General features: G+C 39.6%; 1 protein-coding gene across 3 annotated transcripts; it reads left to right on the forward strand.

Annotated features, from left to right (window-relative positions):
- The first annotated feature begins 750 nt into the window (after positions 1-750).
- Positions 751-19820, forward strand: CCNJ (cyclin J). Of its 3 annotated transcripts, none has more exons than XM_035556148.2 (6): positions 871-1139; positions 2808-3018; positions 5425-5724; positions 5816-5975; positions 6954-7320; positions 19776-19820. In XM_035556148.2, the coding sequence occupies exons 1-6, from the start codon at positions 1071-1073 to the stop codon at positions 19779-19781; spliced, it is 1113 nt and encodes a 370-aa protein (XP_035412041.1). In that variant the 5' UTR covers positions 871-1070; the 3' UTR covers positions 19782-19820. The 3 variants fall into 3 exon arrangements, with proteins under 3 accessions (XP_035411878.1, XP_035412041.1, XP_035411970.1); XM_035556077.2 differs by lacking the exon at positions 19776-19820 and adding an exon at positions 15737-15959; XM_035555985.1 differs by lacking the exon at positions 19776-19820 and having other exon boundaries at positions 751-1139; positions 6954-10083.

Below are 19820 nucleotides of genomic sequence, written 5' to 3' on the forward strand. Positions count from 1 at the left end.
TCTATTTAAAGGGAGGATGCCTACAACTGCAAACGTTCTGCCAGAGTTTAACCAGCAGTGGGTAAGAATTCACCAGCACAAATCAGCCTCGTACTTGAGCCTCGTGGCTTTTTGCAACCCACGAAGGTATTTCATCTACCAGCTGGCTGAAGGAAAGATGCATGAAGGAGCTCAGCGAGGCACAGCCACTAGCAGGAGCGGCCCAGGCACCAAAAAGCTCACAGGTGGAGCAGGGCGATGAGAAAGGGAATGAAATAAAGAGCCAGGCTGGGGTTTGTCAGCTGCATTCAGGACGTGCTTGCTATCTTTATTCACTCAGTTCAGGTGTAAGCGTACGCTAACTTTTTTGGCTGTGCAAAGCGCCCCGCGAGCAAGACTCAGAGTCCCTCCAAGCTCTTTCAACGGCGAGGAGACACCAAGGAAACCCCCGAGGGCCCCGCCAGGCCCCGTCCCCAGCCCTTTATCGGGGCCGGCTACGGCAGCTCCGCGGGCCCAAACCCTTCCCGCGCGTAGCCGCGGAGCTCGGCGCTCTCCCCTCTCCCCCATGAGCTCCCCTCGCTGATTGGCGGCGGGCAGGCGGGCCGCGATGTAAGGCAGCCGGCGATTGGCGGCGTGGGCGGCGGCGTGCGGGAGCTGCCGGGCTTTGTACACACGCGCCGGGCCGCTCGGCCCTTTAACAATGGGCGAGGCGGGCGGCGCCGCGTGATGGCGGGGGAGCGCTGGGCACGCCGCGGCGCGCTCACGTGCCCCGGGCCAGGCCCCGCCGCTGCGTAGGGTGAGGGGGGGGGGGGGGGGCGGCGGCAGCGCCGCCGGCCTTTGTTGGGGCGCGATCGCCCGGCGCCGTGCCCGGCTTAACGAGCCGCACTTGTGCCCCGCATGCCGGCCAGCTGGGCCGGGGGGCCGCGGGGCCCCGCGGCGGGAGCGGCAGCGGTGGCCGATTGCGTTTAATTAGGGTCCAGCGCGGAAGGGGCGAGGGTGGCGCCGCCTGCCCCGCTCCCGTCGCGGTCCCGTCCCCAGCGAGCGCCGCTTCCTCCCCTCCCCTTCGCCCAGGCCCCGGCCGCCGCCCCCCGATGGAGCTGGAGGCGCAGTGGTGGACAGGACAGCTGGCGGCCGACATCCACCAGGCGCTGCGCTACAAGGTACCCGGGGCCGGGGGGCTCCGGGGGTGGGGGCTGCCCGGGCAGGGGCTCGCCGGGGTTTTGTTGGGGTCCGGCCGTGCCTCTGAGGGGGGGCAGAAGGGCATCTCCCGGCCCGCTGCCCCCGTCCTGACAGCTCGGAGCGGCCCGGCCGTCCTCACCCTGCGGTTTAAAAGGGGTCAGGGTGCGTTTGGCTCCTCTGTTCGGGTGCCCGGGCAGAGCCGAGTTGAGAAAAAGTGCTGCGATACGGGCGGAATGACAGCAAAACGCACGGAGCACTGCAGAACAGTACAGGGTTTGGGGTTTTTTGAAGTTGCTTCAGCTCTAACTTGAAGTTGGTCGCTGGGGGCGGCTGGCTACCAAACGCCGACTATCTCGACTTGAAAATTAGTTTGCAGTGACTGAGCCTGCGACAAACGCGCTGCCGCTGCCTTACAGCGCTTGGTGAGCGGATTGTCCTCCTTGAAGGTGTGATTGCCACAGCAACTTTTTTTTTTTTTTTTGAGGGGGGTGAGGGAGGAACACGAGAAAAACAAGATGATCTCTGTGCTTCCAAGGGTACAATTACTAAAACTAAGTCAGTCTTTTGAGACGCAAATTCCACAGTTTAGTAGGTACGGGTGGCTGTTTTGTCAGTTCTTTCCCCCATTTCACTAACATACTCCAGACCCTTGCATTGATGTTAAAACTTTGAAAATTTGGGGTGACTGAATTCTAACTGAATGTCACCAGCCTGTTCCGATGGAAATTTAATTGCACTCAAAATCCTACTTAGTCCAAGCTCCACAATGTAACTTGTAGGGTAAGAGGCGACAGCAGCGCTGCTCTGCTGGGTGCAGGAGAGGAGAGTAGCTGCTAGGCAGGAGCCTGGGGAACGCTCTTTGTGCCAGACCAAGTTTTGTATTCAAAACAGATCATGCCAAAGACTTTTCTCATCTGTGGTGTTGGTAGGGCTTTTGTGTCCTCCCCCTCTCCCAAATCGCAGACTGTGTGAGGTTTATATATGCTTAACTAAATGTCTGAGAGCACACAGCAATCAGCGCCACTGCAACACCAGTGAGATCAGACTGTCAGGGTTAGACGTGTGCATGTAGCAAGCAATGACACCCCTGCACCCCCCTTTCCTCTTCCTAATGTTTCTACCTTCAGCGAGCTGTTAGTGCCCTTCTGGAGGCACCTGCAGGAGATCCAGCAGCACTGGGACACGCAAACACTTCAGTACAAAGTCTGGTTGCTCAGATTAAACTGTAGCAGGAGGGGGCTGAGTTAAGCTATTGGACTTTGCATTGAAGCATCTGAGGAGTACTTGGATACCGTTGCTGCTCCCCTGCTGGGAGGTACACACTCTTTGCAGTAGAGGTGGTATAGCAGGTGGTAAAAATGAAAGTCACTCTAACTGATTGCACGAAAGTCACTCTAATTGATTCCATAATGAAAATATGTTAATTAAGTTATATTAATGTTATGCAGAACCAAGTTATTTATCAGTTCTATACTACAACAAACAAGTTTTGCTCTGTAAAAGGAATGCTGAAACTATGGGAACAAAAAGAAGGGGAGGAGAAACACTGAAAATTCCATGATAAGTGTGGGAATATCAGCTGTATTGGCTTGATAGCAATACAAACTCAATGGTGGTTGTAATAAAATTACATGCTACTGTCCATCTAGGAGCTGAAGCTGCCCTCCTACAAAGGCCAATCTCCCCAGTTACATCTGAGAAGATACTTTGCAGATCTGATTGCCATCGTGAGCAATCGGTTCAGACTCTGTCCTGCTGCACGACATCTAGCTGTGTATCTGTTGGACCTCTTTATGGATCGTTATGACATATCTGTACAGCAGCTGCATGTGGTTGCTCTTTCCTGTTTACTTTTAGCAAGTAAGTATGTGGCACCATACTTTAACCAGAGCAATACAGGTTCTTCTGCCAAATGCAAGGAGTAACTTGAGGGGATACAGCAGGTAGAAGGGGAAACAAAGTGGTTACAAAAGGTAGACAGATTAGTGTACATAAATTTGGCCCACTTGGTAGAGCGTTTCTTTAGACTCTTGGTTTGATATCTGTTGGCACCTGATAAAACGGAAGAAAAAATGAACTGCAATTAAAAAAACAATGTTTATGCTTGGAAACACAAATTATTCTACGATGAATTTTAGCAGGAGATTAGAGGAATAGAAAGGCTGCCTTTCTAATGACATGTCAAAATAGGTAGAACCAGTGCTGAAAGCAAGAAGTTAAGATACCTATGATAAAGAAAGAAACTAAATAAACCATAGGTAGACTGTACTGATCCCTGCTGATTGTCCTGGATGTGTCTGGCATACTTCAGATTTCATAAATTGAAGTGTTCTTTATGCAAGCTAAGGCTAATGTAAATCCTGTATTGTGTCACATACAAAATGTAACACAGGTGAATACATTGGTGATTGCATAGCACTCTGAAAATGGAATTAATTACAAACATTCATTATGAACTGTACTGCTTACATAGACCTCAGCTAGATTCCTGTGGTGTGTATCCATCTTTCTGGAGTCCTTTCAGGAGTCCCCAGAGAGATATGGATGCAGTTTACAGAATACCTGCTGGTAATTGTTCTTAAACCTAGTGCCCGAGCTTTGTTCTAGTAGCAGAATTAACTGTTGGTTCAGTTTCTGCTAATCCATTTCTCTGAATATATTTTCATTTTCTCAAACAAGGTGAGATCGTCGTGTTGTAGCTCTAGGCCTTCTCTGCCAGTCAACACCTCAGCGCTCTGGTTTTCTGTTTTTGGTATACAGCTTCCTTTCATTGCACCTTGTCTCCACCAATAACTGTTCTGTTGAATAGTTGTAAAGGAGAAAAGAGTTATTTTGGATTCTTCTGGGAGGTAAATTTTGACTGGATGTCACCAGCCACCTTTCCCAAAGGATGGGGCTCTGGTTATAAAAAAAACAGACCTCAGAAACCAGTCTGATCCATTTAAGAAAGCGGATTGTCTTTGAAATAATGCCAGATTGTCAAGTGAAATTCATGTTTTGAAGAGTATTATTATTTTTAAAAAATCAGTTCTGCCATCTTTTGTAACAAGCAGCAAGTAGAGCTTATGAGAGCCTGGAGTCCTCGTCCTTCTGAGAAGTAGCATGTGAATTAGTTTAGAAAGCACAAACCAAAATGCTCACTTAAAACTTTTGTCCTTTATGGCTCAAACAAGCAATTTGGTCAGTCATACAGTGAGTTGGACAAATCACACTGATATATCTAATAAGGTTGTAGAAATAAGAATGGAGATGATTATGTGACCCCTGAAACTTCTGTTTCTGTAATTGCTAGAGTGTGGGAAACAAAAACTAACTCATTGGGGTTGGTGTTGGATTAAGTCCTGATGTAAGTAGCTCCCAACGTGGGGGGAGGGGGAAGCAAATGATCAGTACGTTCAGTCCTGCAAAAGTCTCCAAAAACGTGCATTTACAACATATGTAGTACTGAATAGAGGGTGTAAGATGGAAAGAATTTGCAATGAAATTGAAATAGCACAACCATATGGCAAACTGTATGGAAATGTGACACTTGTTTCCCTTATTAATGGGTTTTCTACATATACAATTTTGCTTCAGGCTAAAAACATACAGGCCTGACAAGTTAAAAGTCCAGGGAAAGCTGAAGCTACTAGCAGTGTTAGAGTTGAAACAGTGTATAAGGCGCTGTGGGTTTTCAGATGTACATTGCTGAAATCCACTTGTTTGAAATCCTGGAGCAACTTATCAGTTATATCTAAAAGCGTGCCTACCATAACAGGCAATAAAAGCAGCCGCATTGGCTAGAGATGCAGCTGTACTCTAAAAACAAAAAGAGTGTGCAGTGGTAGGAGGATGAGTAACGTCGCATGCTGTGGTGTTATGTATGCTGAGTCACATCACAGTGGTATTTCAGTGATGATGGGGACACATTATACAACAATTTGGTGACAAAAACTTAAATGTATGCAGTACCAGAGATGTCATAATACAGCTCACTTCTGCTCTTGGCAAACAGCATCTGTGTGCGTGGGCAGAAGAACCAACAGGAAATATGCTACTGCACAATATCCAACACAAAGTTTGACGTTATCTGCTGAAATTTAGCCCTCTATAGTACATGCTCCGTTGTGTCTCCAGTGAAGTCTTCCATTTAAGCTTTGTGCCTGCGGGAAAGTCTCAAACTTGTTTGACATAGTAGAATTGAAATATGACCAGTGCAGACATGAGATGCAATCTGTTCACTTGTGCTGAACCTTTTTTTTCCCTCCTCTTTCTGTTCATCTGAAGGTAAATTTGAAGAAAAGGAAGACAGTGTTCCCAAACTTGAACAGTTGAACAGCTTGGGTTGTATGACTAACATGAATTTGGTACTGACAAAACAGAATTTGCTTCATATGGAGTTATTGTTGCTAGAAACATTTCAGTGGAATTTGTGCCTCCCAACTGCTGCTCATTTCATCGACTATTATCTTTCTATTGCTGTCCATGAAACTGATCTTCATGATGGCTGGCCAATGGTTTGCTTAGAGAAGACTAAGTTATATATGGCAAAATATGCTGATTACTTTCTGGAAGTATCACTGCAAGGTGAGTTACAAATTTCAGGTAACGATTCCTTTGTTCTCTTAGCTGACAATGTCCAACTTATACGAATCTTTTTCTTTTCCCTTCATTTTAGATCATGCATTTTTAAATTATGCCCCTTCTTTAGTTGCCACTGCATGCGTAGCTTCTTCAAGGATTATCTTGCGTCTCTCCCCAACATGGCCTACTCGACTGCATCATCTCACTGCATACTCCTGGGACTTCCTGGTGCCATGTATTGAACGACTATTAATGTAAGTTAATAGCTGCCTTTTTTTAAGCCTATGTACTGATCTATCGGTATACTTAATTGCTGTTAACATTGCAAGCAGTTTATTTTTATTTCAATTTGTCTATATCTAGGTATTAGGTAATAACTGTTTTGTTCTTTCCAAAAAAAAAAAAAAAAAACAAAAAACAACCCACCACCATCTGATCTAACCTCTGCTTTGTTCTTTCAACAAACCCCAGCCTCGCAGCTGATATATTTAGTGAAAGGCATAGTACCTAAAGCATGCCCATGCTGTTGTAGAAGTGTTTTCAGTATCACTCTGGAACGCTTTGATGTGGGAGGGCAGGGAAGCCTTACAGTCATCTTGTAGTGCAACATAAAAAGTTAGCAGTCCCTTAGGGGAAAAAAATAAATGGTGATGTTTGACCTGTGTTTAAGAGATTAGCCCCATATGGTACCAAAACCGTAGCTGACTTTAGGCCTGACAGAAGTGTGCAGCTGGCACCTGCTTGACCTCAGCATAAAAGCAAATGAAAGAGTATGTCTAAATACATCTGAGGCAGGTATAAATCAAAGGGAATTGGGGTGAGTTACACTATTTTAAGTTAAACATGGAATAAGACAAAATATCATGTCATTTGAAAACCATATACCCAATTTAAATGAGGTAGAAGCAGCAAGCAAGCTTTAAGTTCAGGTTCTGGTAATCTGGCACTTTATTGCACTGATATTTTTAGATACTGCTGTATTGCTTGTATTGCACTTAGCAATACAAAAACTCATTTAAAGCTACAAAATTAAGTGAAATCCTGAAAAGAAACAAATTTTAAAACTATGAGGTTTTTATTGGTTATGCTAAAATGATTTTCTTTTTTTTTAATTTTTTTAAAAGCTTTGGATGCTTTCTGCATCATTTGTTAGTGCTCTTAAATTAATCCAAAGGAATTAAAATGACTTTTATATCCATTTTAATGTATTCTGTCTCCTGAATTTGTTTCAGTGCGCATGATAACGATGTGAAGGAAGCAAACAAGCAAAAAGGACAACATGCTCAGTCTGCTCAACATACTGTATTTCAGTCCCCAGCTCCAACTCCCCAGCAGGCCAGCGTTCAGCAGCACATACCCCAGTATCTCCAAGCTCATCAACCTTCGTTACAGTATCACCATCAGACATCAGAACAGCAGAACTGTCAACAGATACTATCAGCTAATCACACAGCATCTTACCCGCTTCAGACTTGCCCTGCTGCCTTACAGTCTAGTGTTCAGGCTCGAGGCCACGGACAGACCGGTGCTGCTATGTCACTAGCTGTTCCGCTAGAAGTGAAGCCATGTATAAGCGTCTCCTACAACCGGAGTTACCAGGTGAATGGACGATATTCCTGTGTTACTCCCTGCTTTGAGAGGTGATAAGTACAAAAATTATTTTGTGCTTGTTTATTTGGGGCAGGAAGTTGCATTGTGGGGAATTGTTTGTTTGTTTTTGTTTAACCTCAAATATGTTTGAGGGCAACAAATTGAATTTAAAAAAGTGTCTTTCCAGAGAAAAAGCAACTGGATTGGCAATCAGTACCGTAGCTCAAGTAGAGACTGCAAAAAATAAGCACACAGAACATCTGAAAGAATGCATGTACCTGGGAGTAATAACTTCTTACTCAGGCACTCAGAATACTCTGTGCTTCGAATGCACATCTTTGAAATATCAGCCAAAAGAAAAATGGCTGTGGACTAACTACAGACTTATGTTTTAATGAAGGAGATATGCAGTATTATTTTGAAGATGTTTGTGTAATACCACCATACAGTATTAACATTTACGTTAAATTTACTGAAACTTAAGAATCCATAGAATGCCAGACTTCTCCAGATACATGGGGACCACAGGAAGAAACAGATCTAACTTAGATAACTCCGTACTCTTGCCCCTTTTTCAGCAGTTGTATTGGACATTTGCTTTAGACTAAGGCATTTGAGTTAAGTGGTATTTTCGGATAGTTTTTTAAGTTTTGTACCTCACAGGATAGACACTATGTTTTTCCTTTTTTTCTTCCCTATCCTTTTTATGTTTAAAGTAACTCTTTCATACTAACTCAGGGAATTTTCTACTCATTACTCTGTGCTGCTGGTTTGTACACTTAATTGGGTATAGCCTGAGAGAGAAGGGTAGAAAGGGAAGAGCCTATAGCAAACGAAGGGGCTTTTCTTCAGGGCGTCTGTATCCAGAGTACCAAAGGGATGTGTTAGGGTTCACAGAATGTAGATGTGAACTACTGCCCAGCAGTGTGGTATTGAGTAATTGAAGTAAAGAGAAAGTTTCAGCTGAACTTGTACTGTACCAGAACTACTACAGTGGCTGTGATTCTTCCATGTAAGTGCACACACATTAATAACCAACAGAAAGCGTCCTCCAATTGTATTGACAATATCAATTGTGCAAAAAAACCCACAGGTAAATGCTTATAGAAATCCAGTTCTGTGTCAGGCTTACAACGGAGGAAAATTCTCAGGTAATACAGGGGTAACTTCTTATTCTGCTATTTGGGAGTTCCAGAAGAAAATGCAGAGATTTACTCTTCTAAACGGGTGGATCAAAATATATTGCAGAATGAACTACTTTATCACAATTAAGGTGCTAATTATGTAACTTTATGAAATTACACTATCTCCTGTGGAGTGGATAGTCTGAGGGTAGAAAGCTTCACTCATCCAACTCTTCGATGAAAATGGTGGTAAAGATATTATTGGAGATTTTTTTTTTTTTAAAAAACACCTGCCTCTCCTGTGGTAGAATGTGGGAGGAGGTATGGATGACAAGATTCTTACTACTTCAAAATACCTCTATAGTATGTGGGCTTAAGGCTTTATTTTATTTTATTTGTTCTTTTACCACCTTCTCACCTGTCTTAGTGGCAGCACTTACAACTGTGTACCACCTAATGAAACCGAAGTATTGTGAATCTTACTGCTTTCAAAGTAGGGGCAATTAAGATATGTTACCAATGTTAAGATGAATGCTGTATCACAGGAGAGGGGGTCTTACCATAATGTTCAGAATGGAGGAAGGATGGTTGTGCTCTTTCTTCTTGGAGCTGAGTGATGAAGTGCTACAAACCCTATTTATTGTGGAGGAGAAGAAATCCTGTTTCACTTGTTTTGTTTTTGCATAAATCCCAATTTTTGTTGTGGGCTTTTGTAGCATATATGTGCAAGTCAAGAGGGGATAGGAGGGTGAATAAGAGAGGTGACCCTCTCTGTTTTATTCTAGAGAATCAACTTCGAAATAGGCATAGTGTGGTCAATTCTTACTTTCTCTAAGTGCAAATTTTTTTTCCTCACCTCTGTCTCTTAATGAATATTTCCCCAGGTCTGAGAGTAGTGTTAAGTAGAGATTTTCCACCTCATAAGATGCCATGCTTTTTATTCAACATTGTTACCCATTTGAGAGAGAAATAGACTTCCTTCTGCAGGTTTCATTTTGTTTCAATGCTATATATCAAAGTCCTCAGTGCTCTAACTACCTCTGATAACTATGAATGTACAGTCTTGTAATAGACCATGACTTGAAATAACAGCAGATGCCTGTAGCAAACTTTTCTGTAAAATCTTTGTCAGCTAACTTGTCATCTTTATTTGTAATGCAGCAGTATAGACTTTTCTTTTTTGGAGTATTACTAAAGTTATCCCATAGGCATTTGATATATAAAATTTAACTAATACTTAACACTGGAATTATAATGGGCGGGGGGATTATTCAGTTAGTTAATACTGCAAATTTACATTTATTAGGGTATTTTTATTTGACTATTTTAAGACATTAGATCAACTGTAAAAAGATCCACTACATGCTGTTTGTTTTTAATTTATTACTTAGTCTGATTTTTTTTCTGACACTACAGCTTCACCATGACTACAGAAAATGTACACTGAACAGTTCCAATGTATTATTTAAAAGGGCTTTAGTGGTGTACATTAGAAATACACTGTTCTTACTATTAGAACCAAAATGTGTTTTTTATGGCATAAAGAAAAATGGTGCTCCTAAATGCAAAATGTCCAAAACAATGGAATCTTTGTGAGTGCTATGCATTCAATTTATTTTTAAAAAATAAAACTAGTTTTGAGTAAGAAGACTACACTGTGTATTATTTAAAAAACAAGCACACACAAACTGGTCCTAATCTGTCTTCCGCCATCCCTGTGTAGGGGCTGGAGATGTTAAGAACTTCTCTACTCCCTCATGCCCCTACTTCTGTGACACTATAATAAGCTTCAGGAACACTGACACTACCACAAAAAAAAAGGGGGGAGGGGGGAAATCATGCAGGAAGGCACTGTAGAACTAATTGCACCCACAACAAATGCTCAACATTGTACACTTCAGCAGCCTTGTATCTAGTGCGCAAATCTAAGAACTAGATTGAATTCATTGTTATCATTCAAAAAAAAGTGATACACAATCCTTTCAACACTAGAAATCAATTAGGACACCACTTGGCTTGTGGTAAAAGGCTATTACCGTGAGCTCTTAGGCTATTATGATAGCCATGGCAGCAGAAGGTAATATAATTTTAAATTGGTAATTAATTTACTAATAACGTACACAGCCAAAACAAGACAGAGACCTCCAGAAACTAAGTAGGCCCCTCAATCTCATTCCTATAAAATTAGGTAGCATATATACTACATCGATGCTTCAATCCACGAAGTTTTGTCCTTAACCTTAAAATCGCAAAACTAAATTCCATGTAGATCTTTTTTCCTTGAAATCTCATTTTTTTCCCCATGCAATTACAAAACAGTAACTACCACCTTACCTTTATGAAGCTCTAACAACTCCAAGGACTGCCAGCTACATTTTGCTTAGGTTTTTCAGTAAAATTTTCAAGAGATTCTAAATAGCAGTTCTGAGGATTTGTTCATACATAAAATGAAGTTTTGTCTTTGCTTCCTGTGATCCAGATTCATTATCTGGATCAAATAGTCCTCATTTCTGCCAGCAGTGCAAAATTTAGTTCAGACGCTGAAATTGTTTTCATTAAAGTTTTGATGGCTAGCACATCCCCCAGAAATATTTGTTTTGCAACTGTAACACCACTGTCCAGTATGTATAAGCAAAAGTAATGTGGCATCCTTCCTCAATAATTTATTAGTTCTACATTCTGAATGCTCATAGGAACATTAGCTTCTTGAGCTGATAAGGCCTTATCTGACCGGACACAAGTGCCCAGTTAGCAGTCTTTTATTTCAATCATCAGCAGCATTTTTTTTAAAACAGCAAGTTAAAGGGCAATAACAAAATATTGCTATTTTTAATTTCTATTCCAGTGATATTTTAGGAGGTACAGCACAAACACATACATTTGGCTAGTTTGCATTTACACATTTTGATCATTCCCTGCAATTACCTGTATACAACTTCAATAAACAAGACATACATTCTGACAAGGAAAGCCACTTGCCACTAAACATTCAAAAAAAATTTCCTCTGCTTATAAATGAATAATTACAAAGTATCTATATAGAAAGTAGCTCCAGGTTTTAAAAATTCTCAGTGCAACAGTAGATGTGGACTTCTGCCCCTAGCCTCCTACCAAGAGGAAGGAGGCTTAAGCAAGACTTACAGGTACTGAAACTGCAAGCTTGAGATTCAGTATGAGTACTCATACATAACAGTTGTATTCACCATGCAAGTCGGTTGCATCATTATCATACATGTTAGCTAGGATATGTGTTCTACAGTTGTTTGAAAATGCTGCTTGATGTTCTTGAAACACCTGAATTTACTCTCCTGAAGCAGCAAGATAACACTTTCATAGAACAACCTGTTAAAGCTCTCATGAAAGAAAAAGATGCATTTTCTATATTCTACAAATCACTTAAATGACCACTCTAAGCACTGACTGTATGTTCTGTAGGAAAATTGTAATCTTGTAATTAATTACCATAACCAGTAATTAATTACAAGAAGACTAACAGCCATTAGAATGTCAATTTATAGTATAATCATAGAAAAGACCAGGTTGGAAGGGACCTCAGATATCACCGGGTCCAGCCATTCACAGTAAAAGCAGGGCCCAGACAAGATTGTCTAACATCTTATCGAGCCAAACCCTAAAAGTCTGAAGTGGTGGAGAGTCAACGGAAAATGTGCAGTTCTAATCTTCCTACATTAAAGTTTAACAACATATAACACTGGCTTATTTCTTGTGGTACTGAAAAGATGCATTGCACGGTGACTATGGAAGTTCCAGTGCTCAAGCCCATCAGACCAGTATTTGAAGACTTGTCCTCCTTTCATTTCAACCTCCAGATCCTCAGATTTATTAATGGAACTCTACTACAGAAGAGGGCAAACTGTGAATCTGCATGTGGTCAGCACAACATAGTGAAAGCTTTTGCTGGATGGTGTTCTACTTTAACCTTTTTTACAAAGGTCATCCATACGCACATTTGGATTTCAACCCCTTACCAATTATGTTACTTAGAAGAAAGTTTTGTAGGCTCCTTTGTTTTTATAACAGCAACTACAGCAATGTTTTGCTAAGTGTAACTGTTGTAACTGTATGTTTAGATGCATAGATCTTGCAGAAGGGTAAACAGTACTCTGGATGGCCTCTTTGCAGACCTTGGGGGATACAGAATTTCTTCAGAAATGCCACAGAGATGGAGTTTCCAGGGGAAGTGCCCGTATCTTGGAGAGTGGCTCCATGCTTCTGGTACGGCATTACATCTTGGTGCTCATATCGCATCTTAGTGTATGTTCACTGTGCAGCAATAGGGACAATCATCTGTAAAGACTTGGCTGTTCCATACCCTTCTAGCAAAGATTATGAATACCAAGAAGACTATCTTCATCGACAGATGAAGGAGTGGGCGTGTATCCACTCATCCAAAAGATTGTCCAATGACAGATGTGAAAAGAGGATAAGATCCTACTGGGTAACAGGTTCTCTACTAGGAGAAAAGTCCTTATTGGACTTCTGTAACTGGCTTCAGGGATGTTCTCTTTAGAGCCATAATCTCAACACTGAGATCATTGTAAATCTGTTTTAGGAATCTCATGTTAAGTCTCCTAAGACTCAGGAGAACTAGCTGGCAAAAAGGTAACAAGCATATAACACTACTATGAGGACAGACCACAAAGGCAAAAGATACGTCAAGAATTTTTTTTCACTTCTTGGATCAACCACATTGCAGGAGCACAGAAGTAGCATAGAGGAACTTTCATTGCCACCTTCTCTTTTTTGTTTGTTTCCGTAAGCCATTCCCTGCTTATATATTCCTGTTTATATTTTAGCACATTGATTTGTTTATATTTAACAGGAAGCCATCCTACCTCCCTGTTGATTTTACCTCACTTTCTCACATTCTCCCCATTGATGAAGCAGCCAACGTCCTGGAAGGGACAATATATATTAAACTGCTTGCATTGTATCCCCTTGCAATATAGCCCCAGTAAGAGACTCCAAAAGAAATAGACAGCATTTTCCAGAGCTGGTACAAACACAATTTTTCCCCATAAAGCAATACAAAATAGGTATCAGCAAGGATATACATTTCCAGTGAAAAAACTATTTTTTAAAGCTTTCCCACATATTTGCAGTAAGAATATAAAACATACTGATTTAAAGTTGTGCTTCCTTCTGCAACCTTTTATAAACTATTCTACGTTCAATTCAAAAAGGTCTTTCGTATGTCAAAAGAATAATTACAGCACAAATTATAGCTTTCTCAAATACACTGGTATGTTGGTAGAAAAACAGGATTAAACACAAACTTCCATAAGTATGTAATTTTACCTTACATACAGTTGCATTGACTGCACTGGCAAACGAAAAAAAAAAAAAAGGTATGGCTTAAAGAAGAAACTAGTAAGAGCAAACAGCAGAAGGGTGTAAAATAACATGACAGAAGGGATCAAATTGCTATTTATTCATCTCTCCATGATTAAAAAGGAAAAATAAGGAACATTTAGTGGAACCAAAAGGTAATATATTTAAATATAAAATTAACTACAACAAATTATTAGAGCTTTCAGTGAAGGCAAGAGTTTAGCAGGATTTTCAAGAGATTAAGCATTTACTTAGATAACGAAATCATTCAGGATTTAAGCCAATACTAACAGAGGTAAAAAAAGAAATATCTCTTAATGCAAATCAGTCAATATGTGTCTATAAAAGGATTTCTTGTACCTTCCACTTAGCAAATGGGTCTGACTAAACGTGGAAAACAAAGGACTTTTCTAGATTTGATACAGTTAAGCAGTTACTTTTAATCTTTTCTTTTTTTTTTTGTGACACAGATGTATATTTGATTCTGTTAAGCACTTCATGTGCTGTATGTTTTCGTTAGGTAAATAAGAAAAAAATTTTTGTGTCAGTTGTTTATAACTCATTATTAATATTTGTGTCAGTTGTTTATATCAGTGGGTGATAACACAGGCTTCATTTCCATTTGAATTTACTGTATGATTTAGGAGTCCACACCTTTTTTTTTCCTGACTCTCAGGGCAACAGTAAAGAAAAATGTATGTATGTGCTGTCAGGGGGCTCTCTAGAAAGTCACCATAAAAATGGACTACAAAAAGCTAGTAATTCCTAAATTACACCCATCTTCAGTATAAAAGTTTAAGTACTGAGAAATTCGCCACTAATCTCGGCATAAAGAAAAAGTACAATGAAAATATTTAATGTATTACAAAAATATCTCTAATTTATGAATTTAAGGAATATAAAAGATTCAAAAAGTTGCAAGAATCTAACATTATAAAGACAGACTGAAGAAATTCAATTTAACATCATAAAGAGAGTGTTACCAACAGTGTAAGTGTCTGCACAAGAACATAACTAAAATAGGGTCTTAAACAAGCAGATATGGGCATTAAAAAGAAAACAATTCCAGGAAGTTGAATCTTGATAAATTTAAACTGGATATACATAGCAGAAACAAACCACAGAGTAAATAATTATTAGGACAACTCCTGTAGGGTTGTGATACATATTCCATCGTGATATCTCATTCTTAAAATGACTTTATCTGAAAGAGATATATATTTTATATATACATATTTTATGAAGGAAGAGACAAGTTTGTATCTGATGGCTTATTAAAAGACAGTCAACCCAGATTTTCAACACCAAAAGTATTTTACACAAGGTCAGGTTTCTCTGGGAACTTATAATAGCAGCTAAAAAGCTAAACACTTAGAAGAACCCAGAATTTTTCCTAAACCAGAACTATTTAAATGGAATAAAGTCAGTACTTCCCTAGTCGTGCCACTGCCTATGCTGACTCTTGCTCTGCCTCAGAATTTCATCCTTCATGATAAATTTTGAGAGTTCAGCATGAGGGCTCACAATGTTTCATGGGATATATAGTCTGATCCATAAAGAATGTGTGAGAGAAGTCTTCTAGTCTACAAAAATCAGCATACCATATGCAGTTTTTAATATAAATATTAGCTTTTAACTGCACTGTAAATTTTTATCCCATAGCTTCCCTTTGAGGACAAAAGAAGGAGAAAACAGCTTTATTTTGTTTAAACTATGATAATATCTAGCCCTAATACCTTTGAGTAAAATTTCAAAAGGTAGAATAAGTTCTTAAAGGATTTGGATCACATCATTTCTAGATATGAAATAGCTAGCGTCAGTTTAAACAGCTTTCGAAATTATACCCTTAGGTGCCTTTAGTTAGTTGATATGAAAATCTCCTCATGAACAGCAGACTTACACTATTGGGGTGCAGAACAAGGACTAAAGCTCTTATTGTAAATCCACAGCCTAGGCACAGGTGACTCAAGACCTAATGAAGTAATACCACCTGAGTAGCTTGGAAAATTTGACTCATACATGACTGAACTGGAATTTAAGAGATTTGGATTTTAAGTTACCTTATTTGGGCTTAGAAAACTGAGGGCTGTTCAAACTGGAATTCCACTTGTGTCCTGCTCAAGCCTGTGATGTAGGCTGAGGGTTGAAGGCAGGACAGAGAAAAGTTCAGTGAGCATTCTGAACTGAGATCTCCCATCACTCTAAGGTCACATTTCAGCTTCAACCAAACTATCAAGTCTGCGGATTAAAGTGAAAAAAGAAGCACAAAACTAAGAAACAACTGATTACAGAAGACACCAAATGGCCAAAAAAAAAAAAAAAAGGCAAGCAATGTGAGAATCAAGCTCTCTAGGAGGGGACAATGAGTAGTGCACCTCTGACTGTACCCAAAATCCAGAAGACATACAGGGAACCAAAGGATAATATCCAGTGAAGTTACTCTGCTTGCAAATGTGAACAGACAGGCAATCAGAAGGACCCAGAACTATCAGGATCCCTCTTCCCCCTCACTGAGTTTCTTCTTCCTGCTGGTATGGATGGTGAGAGCCAGGAGGACTGCAACTTGGTAGGGCCTCAGAAGAGGAAGGATTAAATGAAGAAGCATAGGAAGAAGTACATCCAGAAACTCAGCAGAAGGTTCAGAAGGAGCTATAAATGGGACCACTATGTGGTGCACTCAGTGAAAACATATACTGGGGTCTCTGTCTCACCACAAAACAGGGCAAGAAACAGGGGGCCCCAGGAACTGTGCCAGTAGTATGTTGTGTCCACCACTCCGTATGTTACCATAAAAAAAAAAAAATCCAACTGTTTCTTTTTGGAGCCAGATATAGCAAGTGAAGCTGATCTGTCTCGACTGGTTGCAACAACCAGTTTCACAACAATTCCCTGCGTATAAAGGTGTTCCTTTATTTGCTGAGATGATTTTAATCCCTTATCTGATCCATGATGTGACCATATGACCAGAAGTGACAGCATGAGGGAGGGTGAGGCATGGTGAAATTAGCAGCTGAGAAGCCACTTCTTTCAGCAGCAGTGCCATTTTATACAAGTTTAACATAACCACGAAATTACAGCAGGATACCTAAAATTGTCTGTCAATACCATCCACCTCCATCCCTTTTGCAGCATAAATATGGCTGATAACAGATGCTTTTTAAATCTAGGTCACTACCTGAATTTCAGCACTAGTGTATTCAGATTGAAAATTAGCATTCATCAAATAAATACTAAGCATCCATCTGTGAAACTAATGGCTAGTCTACTTTCTCACAGATTTGCTCTTTAAAATCTCAAATTACAAAGTTAAAAATCAAGGGCTACATTGTCAGATCAATATATTATTACCTTTCTCATGAAGCTGGCTGAACTCATTCTCTGTGCCACAACAGAACCCACCTCTATCATTGATGGCTCCTTTTCTAATTGACTTTCATCCTGCTGGGGAAATAAAAAAAAAAAAAAACAAAAAACTAAAAATCAGTACATAAGTCACACAGATATTTACTTTTTTTTTTTTTTTCCAGAAAAAACACAGCTATTTCACTAACTCGTAAAAAGTTAGGCACTTCTACATGACTAACAAAATTAATTGAACAAGCAGAGAAATTTGAAAGGAATGGTATGTACTTTATACAAATGAGAAAGTGAAGAAGAGCATTATATCTGGAGAGCCTTAATTTGAGGTCATAAGGAATAGAAAAGGTAAAAGCATCCAAAAGTATATCAACAGAAATTAATTTTACGGTGTTATTTTAATTTAGTTTGGTTGCCGAGTTTGTCCCTAGATTGAATTTCCTCTGTAAGAGGAAGGAGAGCATGCAGAATCAAAAGAAAAACAAAGTACTAAAAAATTAGATGGGATATCTGCATGTGGAAGGAAAACAGAACACACAGAGACACTTGAGGATTTTTCTCAAAAGTATTTCAGCTGGAGACAAATACAAGTGAGGCCATAAGTTTAGCGTAATTTAACAAAAGTGAAAACCGGGAGCAGGGGGGAAGCATTGGAGACGCAGATAAATACAACAACATCTATTAGGAAACAATGTTCATTGAAACGCCTTAGAGCTTTCTACAGACAACTTCCCTTCATAGTACCCTTAACTGTCTCCTCATGCTAACTTTATCTTTGCAATAGTCCTGCAGAGACCTCGCAGCTTCTTATCTTGAAGCCCATGTCTTCAGTATCTTTCCCTCTCTGTGCTATGCTTAATTTCAAATGAATTCTAACAATCACAAAAAGGACTGACGATCAAAACCAGGATCAGAAATAAAGACACTCAGTACTATTACAGGAAAACACAAACACTATTTTGTGATCAAGTGAAAAGAAAAAAAAAAAAATCAGAAGAACGTTTCCTGGGGTTGAAGCAATATTTTAAGACATCAGTATCAATGCTGTCCAAAATATGATATTACAAACTTCTGCTTCACTTACGGGAAATTCATTTACTTTGCTAGAACTGCATGAGCAATAAGGTACTCTTTTGAATTAGTCAGGGCATCTGCCTGGCTTTCACTATTATCTTGTGATAATGAACTAAATTCTCTGCTACATAAGCATATGAAGAAACATGAAAGTTGGATTCAGACACTAAAAAAAAAAAGCTAGAGATTAACTTTAATACAATTTGTCACATACAAGCTAAAACAAAGATTGTATCTGAAATACTAAATGTGTGAAATATTGTATGTGGTATCTTCTGTTTTCAACAAGTACCTGCATTTGTTAGAAGTTTAACTACCTAATACTCCTAAATCACAACAGCTGGAAGCATTTACAGTTTTTAATCTCTTCTTCAGAAACAAAGTTAAATTCTTCCTGCAAGCATTTTAAGACAAAAATATTTTAGAATTGTTTGTTCCTTGAACCCTGCATATTGTGAGAGAAAGGAAGATCAAGGCTGGAGTATTTTACTAATTGTCCCAATTTCAAAATAAGTTCTTATTTTTTTAATTAACTTCTAGAACCTTTATACAAATTCCCTCAAGATTTCTGATAATGTATCTTCCTGACTAGCACCAATAGCATAAGCCTATGCTAAGTTTGTGGCTTATCTGAACATAGTTTACCCATCAGGACAAATTGTAATGGTTTCTAATTGTAAACAAATCCATATTTTTTTACTGGAATGAATTTTTAAAAGTAAAAGGATATATTAATGCTTGTTCTACTTCCTTTGTTCTTGTTTATATTCTAAAATTTATATATATCTTTTTCTGCATAGTAAAATTTCAACTGCACTTTCCTGAGTAGTACTGTAAATTGAAGATTTTCTTGCAAAAATAATTTTCTTATTTTTTCCCTTTTCACTGGGTTATCAGATATCTACTGTCCCAGTTAGAATTACTAGATGCATCACATGCGTGGAGCACACCTAATGAACAATACAGGGTACATAGCACAAGACCAACACACCTCCTGCGTATCAGAATTCCAGCCAGTATTCTCGGGAGTTAATCTGCATGCAGCAATGAAGCGAATGTGTCCAGATCATCCCAGAGTTAGAGCATGCATGAGCCATCTGTGCATCCTGGAAAGGAAAAGATCTTTATTCCAGTCACAGAAGTGACCGTTACAAAGCCGCAGAAAAAGATACAGCTTTCTTCTTTTGGTTTTAGGTCTTGTATCAGAATAATGATCTCAGACAGCAGTTCGGCATTAGGGTTTTAAATAACTATAACAACTAAAGTTTTATTCTCATGCTTTGCTCTTGTCTATTTTTTAAACGTAATTAGCCTTAACTCTGTTGCTGTTATTTATAACCTTGAAGCCAAAGAACTTTAAAACCATCTACCATTAACTGCAGAGCATTTAAAGAAGCACATGTTTACTATATCAGTAATCTCAGAAAATGTGTACAGTATTCAGAATGAATTTCCAATTCTGACAGATTAACCAAGTTGTCTGACTTAACGTTATAGCTATAAAACAATAACTAGAAAGCACCAAAAAACATTAAGTCATCACACTGTTTCCCACAGTTCTGAACATGAAATGCTAACCGATGAGAATCCTGATAAACCTTA

Source organism: Cygnus atratus, chromosome 7 (assembly GCF_013377495.2).
Source record: "Cygnus atratus isolate AKBS03 ecotype Queensland, Australia chromosome 7, CAtr_DNAZoo_HiC_assembly, whole genome shotgun sequence".
Classification (NCBI taxonomy): Eukaryota; Metazoa; Chordata; class Aves; order Anseriformes; family Anatidae; genus Cygnus; species Cygnus atratus.